At 44.8% G+C, this 10,000-nt stretch overlaps 2 protein-coding genes across 4 annotated transcripts in view; one reads left to right on the top strand and one right to left on the bottom strand.

Annotated features, from left to right (window-relative positions):
• The window catches only part of LOC134453572 (transmembrane protein 150C-like), a 10,400-nt gene extending 5,992 nt beyond the window's left edge, over positions 1–4,408 (bottom strand). For 2 of the 3 annotated variants that reach the window (XM_063204349.1, XM_063204351.1), the window contains exons 1-2: positions 4,298–4,399; positions 3,124–3,231 (exon numbers count right to left, since the gene is read on the bottom strand). In XM_063204349.1, the coding sequence (XP_063060419.1) occupies positions 3,124–3,197 (74 nt within the window). In that variant the 5' untranslated portion in view covers positions 3,198–3,231; positions 4,298–4,399. Of the gene's footprint in view, positions 1–3,123; positions 3,232–4,297 lie in introns of all 3 variants that reach the window. The other variant, XM_063204350.1, reaches the window with a different exon arrangement.
• Positions 1–10,000, top strand: part of LOC134454832 (neurobeachin-like) — a 716,394-nt gene that overhangs the window by 157,677 nt on the left and 548,717 nt on the right. Inside the window, exons 9-10 of the mRNA XM_063205991.1 lie at positions 8,373–8,570; positions 9,753–9,886. Of these exons, the coding sequence (XP_063062061.1) occupies positions 8,373–8,570; positions 9,753–9,886 (332 nt within the window). The remainder of the gene's footprint in view (positions 1–8,372; positions 8,571–9,752; positions 9,887–10,000) is intronic.

The raw sequence follows: 10,000 nt of genomic DNA, 5'->3' as shown, positions 1-10,000 counted from the left end.
TTTGTCCTAAAAGTCATGTTAAAACGTTCCCAAAAAGTGTTATGTTTACTTTTTTTGGTGACATGCAAATTTTATGCAAATGATATGCGTGACATAGAAGGGGAGAGTTCACCTCATTCCACCTTGTTCAGATCAATGGCGGCTAGTACCAAAACAAAGCGCAGTGTCAAGCAGTGTGTTGCTGGAGGGCCGAACGGTGCCAGCTGCAAAAATGGCTACTTGACAGAAGGAATATCTTTGCACAAGTTCCCTTCTGTGAAGAATGATGGAACTGTGGCCGACAAGGAGAAGGCTAAAACAAGCTAGGACTCTGTGGATTCAATGTGAGGTTTTGAAGCAAGCTTCACCACAAATGTGGAGATCGTGGGCATGTTGGACTGAAGGGAATGCTATTGCCTCAAGCAGTTCCAACAATTGACATCGCTGGCGTGCAGACTGAAACTGCCCCTGTAACTGCTCGGGCACGAAGACAGGTGAGTGCATTGCTTTGCTTTAGGCTACTCGTTTTACCTTGTCCATCTGCTTTGTATGTTGTTTTCAGGAAAGGGTAATGCACATTACATGCCAAACCGATGCGAATGCTCTCGGAATATGCACTTTTTGTTGATTGCCATTCAACTGGTCAATAAATTGGTTTTGGGAGGATATCCGCGCATCAGCGTGGTGCTCTCGGTCGAGGACAGCCAACTCACAGACTGGGCTACTGCTTAGCGAATAAACGGAGATGCACATAGCGTAGGCCTACTTTGAAGCGTTGATTGTTTGTTTTTAGTATTGTGGTGCACGTGTGGCTGACGTTTAGACACACCTCGTCCTCAGAGTCAGGCTGAGGGACACGCGACGCCTGTGACTTTGAGCACAAAAAATAATAATAATGATAAACGCTAAAAATATGCTGAGGACTCAGGCTATCTAGGGTATTTTTCCAACAGCCTAATACCTCCGTTTTTTTCTCTAGTTGATGATATTTTTGCATGTAGCCTACATGCATTTCAATCACACTATATCGCGCAATTGAATCAAAATGCCCCCCATTTGTCAACAAACACACACGCCATGTCATCTTTGGGTCATGGCAAAGCGCCCTTAGCAACCGTAACCATAAACAAAACGAACTGTCAGGCTATGTCAACAATCGTCACTTCGCCTGTCAGACATGTCACTTTCTGCAGATGTATCAGTGCCTCTGCTGTGTTTTTTTTTCTCATGAGGTTGGATGTGTGGTTTTTCGACACGCTGATGTTTGTATCAGAATTTTGGTTCCTTTATAAGATGTGGGTCCATCAAATGTGTGTTGTTTTCTCAGATCGCCATACTAGCAAACCAGGGACTCTCCTCTTTGATGTCACAGCCCAGCTCATTAGTCACACCAAATTTCACAGAATTCACACTTTGAGTTGCCATTTTCACAAGTTCCTCTGGGATGATTGGGTTCAAAGTCTCATCGATGCTATCAGAAAAAACAAGTCTTTAATGGGAATGACCGTTTGTTTTCGTTTCATAAACACTTTAAAATACAAGATGAAGACCTGTCACATGCTAAAGTTCTCTGATGGTACTGCTATCGTGGGGTACATCAAGGATGGCCAGGAAGGAGAGTACAGGGGACTGGTGGAGAACTGTCAAATGGTGCCTGATCAACCAGCTGCAGCTGAATACCATCAAAACCAAGGAGATGGTGATTGACCTCAGAAGGACCACCCCACCAATACTACCTGTCTCTATTGAGGGGGAGACAGTGGAGACAGTCTGCACCTACAAGTACCTAGGGTTACACCTGGACAATACACTGGACTGGGATGCTAACTCACATGCACTCTACAAGAAAGGACAGAGCAGGCTGTACTTCCTCAGGAAGCTGAGATCCTTTAAAGTCTGCAACAAACTTCTGCTGATGTTTTACCAGTCTGTCATGGCTAGTATCCTGTCCTATGCTATTGCGTGCTAGGGTGGTAGCATTAGGAAAAGGGATGCCGGGCGCCTAGACAGGCTGGTGAAGAAATGGTGGGCATGGAACTGGAGGCTCTCAGTACAACAGCTGAGAAGAGGACCCTGAGCAGACTGGACTCCATAAGTGACAATGACAGACAACCCCCAACACACACACACACACACACACACACACACACACACACACACACACACACACACACACACACACACACACACACACACACACACACACACACACACACACACACACACACACACACACACACACACAAACATGCACAAACAAGGTAAGGGTTGTGGCAACCATATGGTAAAGTAGGCTACGCTGTGGACGTGGTGATCATCACTTACAGGTATTCAGAGCTGAGAGGTGTGATTGTGCCATCCCTCACTGCAATGAAATACCTGAAAGCAAAACAGAGCATGGACAAATGCATTACTGTTCCTTATAGGCCTAATAATACACAATTACACGGTAGTCATTACATCACATGGTACTTTTCTCAAACTTTTACCCAAAGCGACTTTCAGTGCAGGGTATTGGTTACAGTCCCTGGAGCAGTATGAGTTTAGGTGCCTTGCTCATGGGCTCTTCAGCCCTGGAGAAAGATAGTGTAGGGAGGGGAAGGCTGGGATTATACTGTAACCGACTTGCAACCCGCTGACCATTTCTAGGCCATGACTGCCCCTAATGATTAGTGGTCTAGAGGGGAATGTTTGGCCAGTCGACTTAGCTAGGTTTCATGTATAGCGCATTTAAAAGCAGCAAGAGTTGGCCAAAGTGTGTACCTTGTCAGACTAAAAGACTAGAATTAAACAATAAAAAAAAAACAGGACTAGAAATGCGCTCAGTACAGACCTCTGCCAAGCAAGCTGTTTGATAGAACATTTGACTGTTACACCTTAATATTTCTCAAGTCGTCCTGCCTTGTTTTTATGGAGGTATAGGCCTAGAAGCTGCAATGTGAAAATTTGCCCTATCCCTTAATGATGAAGAGTCTTCATTATTTTGTGATTCGGATCGTCCCCAAAAATGTAATCACTTGTTTCTGTCGTCATTTCCAAAAACTCCACAAAGTTTCATCAAAATCTGTTCAGAACTTTTTTTGAGTTATCCTACCGACAGACAGTACAGAAAAAAAGAAAAAAAAAAGAAAAAGGAAAACTTACACAACCCAGAGGCCTGCAGCAGTGAAGAGGGAGTACAGGATAGGGAAGAATGTCCAGGGGCTGCACTTCCACATTTTTCTTTCTGAGCGTGAACCTCTAACGGAAGCCCTGCATCACAAACAGATGACACATACCTGTACCACATCATGTTGGAATCATTCAGCACCATTCCATTTCAGCACCACACACACGTGGAAAGCAACGGACTTCCTCAAGCACCAGGGTCACAAGTGGTCAGCTGCAGCAAATGATCCGCGTGCAATGATTGGGTTCCATTGAAAATGAATGGCTGCTGCCCGCAGATAGAACATGGACGCTGACTGTGCAGTGTGAAAGGCAGCCCACAAACCTCTCGGACTCACAATGCTCCCAGACACGTTAAGCAAACGCGAATATCTTTGTGTGTATCCACCGTAACATCTCGTGAATCCAATCAGTTCTACATCTCGTGGACTGGAGAGTGTAGTGACCTTGTAGTGAAACTTCCGGGTTGGCAACTGCTTTACCTCGCCTAGACTGAAATTACATCTAAAGCTGAATTGTTTCTGTTTTGTTTCTGTTTCGTATATTATAGGCTAACATTACCCCAAGCCTTTAACTGTCAATTGCTACGTTTACATTACGTTTTTCATTCCGAATGAATAATTCCGAATTAAATAGATCTGTGGAGTTTCCTTTGATCTTTCATTTAATTCCAAATTGTGAAGTGTTTATATGTAAATAGTTTAGTTTAAGTGTACAAACCCCAACTCCATAGAAGTTAAGACACAAGGTAAATTGTGAATAATAACAAAATACTGCCATTTTTAAAACGTCTTACATGGAGAACGGCACAAAGAAAACACATCAGTCATCAAAATTGACCAAAATTATTGATGAGGAGGAGAGGAGAGGAGAGGAGAGGAGTGGAGAGGAGAGGAGAATAGAGGAGAGGAGAGGAGAGGAGAGGAGAGGACAAGTTATCAAGAATACATTTATAACTGCATTGAACCTATTTGCTCACTATAAATTTACTACACAGTGTCACGTTTCATGTTTGACACCCCTACCCTTCCGACGTCTCCCTACCTTCCCATGATGACTAGACATAAAAAACAAGAAATCCTTGCAAGCACGGTGTCAAAATGTCCAGCAGAATTCAAAGTTTTTTAAAATATATCCTTTTTTAACTTACTTTTATTTCAACCACAAGCTGCACTACAACTCCTGTACTCACTTAGAAGAAAACAATCGCTGTGCTTCGCCTGAACTTCCGTGTTTGTCATATGATCAAGGCCGTTCCACCTGCAGACTGCAGATTGCCATTCCATTACCTCATTTTTATTGCGAAGGCATTGGTTGGCAAACTCCCATCATACGTCAACTGTCCGTGGTCACGCCAACCCAGTTTCTTTGGCACTAGGTCATAAGGAAATAAAATAATTTTAAATATTCCTGAAGTACGCACTGAACTAGGAACGATTTTCTTTTAGTTCATATGCCCCGCATGCTTGGAATAAGTTACTACTGTATAAACTGTGGAAAATTACGCAGGAGGACTGAGTTCCATTTTGTGTGTGTGTGTGTGTGTGGGGGGGGGGGGGTATAGAGCTATAGAGTTGGAGGGCTGTCGTGGTTGTAAGGTTAGATGGGGGGAGGGGCTTTGGGGCCACTGGACTGTGGAAAGCACATCGTTGGATAAAAGGCAGCTCCAAAGGTCCCTAATGGATGGCATTTCAGAGGCAGTAATTATGCTTTCCTGTGTATATATATATATATGTGTGTGTGTGTGTGTGTGTGTGTGTGTGTGTGTGTGTGTGTGTGTGTGTGTGTGTGTGTGTGTGTGTGTGTGTGTGTGTGTGTGTGTGTGTGTGTGTGTGTGTGTGTGTGTGTGTGTGTGTGTCCGAGTGTGTGTATCTGTGTGTGTGCGTGCGTACATATGTGTGTGTGTGTCAGTGTGTGTGTGTCTGTGTGAGAGAGAGAGAGAGAGAAAGAGAGAGAGAGAGAGAGAGAGAGAGAGAGAGAGAGAGAGAGAGAGGGGAAAAAAAGAGAGAGAGAGCACACTGTTGTAAAAAAATGTAATGTTGGAATGGAAATGGCAAAAGTGCAAAAACTGGCCAAAGTGTTTGAAAATTGCTCTCCAGAGGTGTTAGAGGCACGAGAAGGGAAGATAATGGAAGAGGAAATCTCACATGGCTGCCCTTTTAAAACTTAACTCAGAATAACTTTGTCACTGAATAGGGTTTGTGTGTGTGTGTGTGTGTGTGTGTGTGTGTGTGTGTGTGTGTGTGTGTGTGTGTGTGTGTGTGTGTGTGTGCCTGCCTGCCTGCCTGCGTGCGTGCGTGCGTGCGTGCGTGCGTGCGTGCGTGCGTGCGTTCACACATTCCTAAGACAGCTCATCATCTCTGCTGTTTCACTAGGAATTCACTCTAGTATCTTATCCTGACTTGGTACCGCCTTGAATGCCCTAGAATGTCTAGTCAGACTGGTCATTCTGGTCTATTCCCTCTAGACTTCCTTCAGGCTCTCACAGAAGTTGTGAAATTCAATCTTCTGCAGCTAGCTATTTATTGGTGCTATGCATAATATGCCCTGAAGTGTGTCAAAGTTTTTATTTCTGCTCGGTAAATGTGCGCCATGACTCTCAGGTGTGTCCAATGATGTTTCTTTTATGCTGGTTTTGTTTGTTTTCACGTGTGGAAATTTTTTGTAGACCATACTATTTCACCGTGGAGTTTTAGACACTTTGCAATCTGATTATTTGAAAATTCAGCTGAGCGTGGAGCTGTTGGATATATGTTTGTGTGAATAAGCTTTCAGACTGGATAAGCTTTCTCTTCAGACAGGATATTACATATTGGTTTTCAAGGAGAAAAAAAACACAGAACACGAACCCGCACGTACAGGTAGAGACACACAGTGATGCACGCACGCACGCACGCACGCAAGCAAGCATGCACGCTTGCAGGCACGCTTGCAAGCACGCATGCGCGCACGCTTGCAGGCACGCTTGCAAGCACGCATGCGCGCGCGCGCACACACACACACACACACACACACACACACACACACACACACACACACACACACACACACACACACACACACACACACACACACACACACACACACACATACACATTTCATTGTTCCTGATGAGGCAAACACTTGTGGTGAATCATAACTCATAAATGATGCACTCTTTTATGTGTGTGTGTGTGTGTGTGTACGCGCGCGCGTGTGTGTGTGCGTGCGCAAAGCTAACCACTGACGGCCATGTGTCTAAGACAGGCAATTGTCGTGGACTTGGAACTTTTCTTTTCATGCGTTTGTTAAGCAAACTAACATGCCAGCTAGGGCTGGTAACATTCCCCAGAAATTAAATTCGAATATGGGTCTTAAAATATGGTCCGAATATCGAATATATTCGAATATTATTAATAATTAATTAATATTTTTTCCCGCGGAGAAAATCACGCAAAAAACGAGGCACGGACTGGACACTTTAGACAGTGGGGAAAAGGCCATTGCATATCGTTCTACCCGTTTATTTTGAGCTGGAGATCGAATAGATAGGAACAACACAATTAAACTCGATGTGGGAAAGTAGACACACCGCACTAGCCAGGCTGTGCCCTCCTAGTGGCGCAACACTTTGAACTCCGATGATAATCAGGCAAACACGGTGTGAAAGGCTATCTTGGTCCGTAACTGGCGACTGTAGATGTTAGAAGCAATGTTGTTTGGTCGTAAGTAAATGTCACTCTTAATTTAGGGCCTATTCATTCAGACCAGGACTGATAGACTTTCGTTTTGAACAAACGCTGTTTTTCTGATATTAAGGGGATGACTACGGTATAACGGTTCTCTAAAGTCTTGTGATGACGAATCATGATTGGATGTTGGGTCAGCTTTGTAATAGTTGGAATATGTGAAGATCTTAATTCGAGTTAAACTGTAAGATTTTTTTGACCTTTGGTTTTTGTTGTTGGTTTCATCCCTTCAGATCTTCCTTTTGTTCATTCTTTGCTGCAGATTCCAGAAGGTCATGTGTAGTATCAGTTTTTTTTTTCACTGGCCTGTTCAAAAATCTTACACAGAAAATACGGATATGGAATGCTCAGTAATTGTTCCTTAGTTCTCTATTCCCAAAAGTCAGTCATTTATTTGCGCGATTGCATCCAATATGAAGTCATCCCAGCTCAGAGACGGGAGACGTTGTCGTTGATGTGCATATTGCACAGCTGAGAGCTTGATCTGTTTCTGTTTCAATTTTAGACACAACACAACACAGCACAACAAATCAGATTTAATCAGCTTACTCCCACTGCAATTCTCTCTTACACACCCACACACTCCCACGCTCCCCTACTTCTCTTGTCGCTAATTATGGAGGTGTGTGTGTGTGTGTGTGTGTGTGTGTGTGTGTGTGTGTGTGTGTGTGTGTGTGTGTGTGTGTGTGTGCGTGTGCGTGCGCGTGTGTGTTTGTGTGTGTGTGTGTGTGTGTGAGTGGGCGTGGGCGTGCGATAGTGTGTTATGGGCGGGGGTGAGCATGCACTTGTACTTCCTATATCAGCCTGGCTAAACATTGGCATTGGTTTAATTTGTTACTGAAAGCAAATAAGAAAACAGAGTTTATTGATAAACTAAATTTGTTAATGCCGGAAAAGCAGTGACAATCACATTGAGTGATACTTAACTGCAAAATGATTAAGGTGCTCATTGTGTGGCTATGGAGAAGCAGTTTATGCACAGAAAAAAGTATATCCAGAAATAGGTATTAATCTCACAAATATTGTTAATTGATACTTATACAGTATACTTAGTTTTGATAATGGACTCTCTCAGCAGTATTAGAGGGACATTTGAAAGTGCATCATGTTTTGGGAATTACTGTAAAAAAGACATTGTGTGAGAAGTTGGAGAGATGACAGTTCCGATGTCTCAATTGCATTGGAATGCTTTCAACACCCACCAACAGCAATGCACCCTCACACACACGCACGCACATGTACACACACACACACACACACACACACACACACACACACACACACACACACACACACACACACACACACACACACACACACACACACACACACACACACACACACACACACACACACACACTGTTAATCTAATCTCTCATCTCTCTCTCTCTCTCTCTCTCTCTCTCTCTCTCTCTCTCTCTCTCTCTCTCTCTCTCTCTCTCTCTCTCTCTCTCTCTCCCTCTCTCCCCCTTCCTTCCCCCATCCCTCTCTCCACAGAGCACCTTTAAGTTTAAGTCGGAGAGTGACATCCACCTGGCGGAGCACCATAAGCAGGTGCTGTACGACGGGAAGCTGGCCAGCAGCATCTCCTTCACCTACAACGCCAAGGCCACCGACGCCCAGCTGTGTCTGGAGTCCTCACCCCGGGAGAACGCCTCCATCTTCGTACACTCGCCACACGCACTCATGCTACAGGTGGGTAAGATGCACACGTGCACAAAAACACACACATGCATGCACGCACGCACGCATGCGTACGCACACACACGCCAAGGCCACCGACGCCCAGCTGTGTCAGGAGTCCTCACCCCGGGAGAACGCCTCCATCTTCGTACACTCGCCACACGCACTCATGCTACAGGTGGGTCTCATACATGTGGGCGTCATACATGCACGTACACACACGCACACGCACACACACACGCACACACGCGCGCACACACACACACACACACACACACACACACACACACACACACACACACACACACACACAGATACACACACACACACACACACACACACACACACACAAACATAAACACAAACACAAACACACACACGCACACACACGCACACACATGCACACTCCACCGAAGCCCAGCTGTGTCTGGAGTCATCTCCCCGGGAGAATGCCTCCATCTTTGTACACTCGCCACACACACTCATGCTACAGGTGGGTAAGATGCACACACACATACACACGGGCGCACGGACACACACACGCATGCACACCTCCACGCCTCCATCTTTTCATACTTACACACACTCATACTGTAGGTGGGTAGGTTAAACACACAAATGCACGCACGCATGTCCACAAATACACACACACGAATAAATGATGTTTTGTAATCAGCTCTTTTTGTCTCATTTCGTTCTCTGCCGGGCCTGCTGTGAGTGTAGATCTCTGTAATCTTCCTGTTCATAGCTTTTGCCATGCAGTGCTTATTGATTTTTCTGTTTGATTGCATGGCTTTTCCCCCTCTTCCCATTGCTCTATTGCTCTCTCTCTCTATCTTTTTTTCGGCATATCTGTCTGAATGTCATCCCTTCCTCCTCTTTTTCACCGCTATTTCTTTTCTTTCCTTTTCTTACATTTTACTTCTCTCATATGTGCCTGCTCCATCCTAACGGTTAAGACATTGCAGTGCAATTCTCTCCAAGGGGTTTTAGTTTTCTTCTGTTTTTCAAATGTTTGTATTTAAAAGGTAGCTGTCTCTTTTTTTCTTGTGTAGGATGTGAAAGCGATTGTGACCCACTCCATCCACAGTGCCATCCCCTCTATTGGTCGTATACTGGGGTTATAAGGGCAGTATTCTCACATGTAGTATCTGTCTCTAATTCAACTGATGTGTCTCTTTTTCCCCTCTTTAGGACGTGAAAGCGATAGTGACCCACTCCATCCACAGTGCCATCCACTCTATTGGGGGCATCCAGGTGCTGTTCCCACTCTTCTCCCAGCTCGACTACCACCAGCAGCATGAGAGCCAGCTGGACTCCACCGTCTGGTAAGTGCTCCTCACCACACTGTGTGCATACTAGCAGAGTAGGGAAGAGTTTGGTTCTGTTTGCTGTTCCGTGTTTTATATCAACAATGGTCAAATAAATCCGTTCGTTCGTTC

The sequence above is a fragment of the Engraulis encrasicolus genome, chromosome 8, assembly GCF_034702125.1.
Source record: "Engraulis encrasicolus isolate BLACKSEA-1 chromosome 8, IST_EnEncr_1.0, whole genome shotgun sequence".
Lineage (NCBI taxonomy): Eukaryota > Metazoa > Chordata > Actinopteri > Clupeiformes > Engraulidae > Engraulis > Engraulis encrasicolus.
Note: the sequence above shows the minus strand (reverse complement) of the source record. Positions and strands in the feature narration are given on the sequence as shown.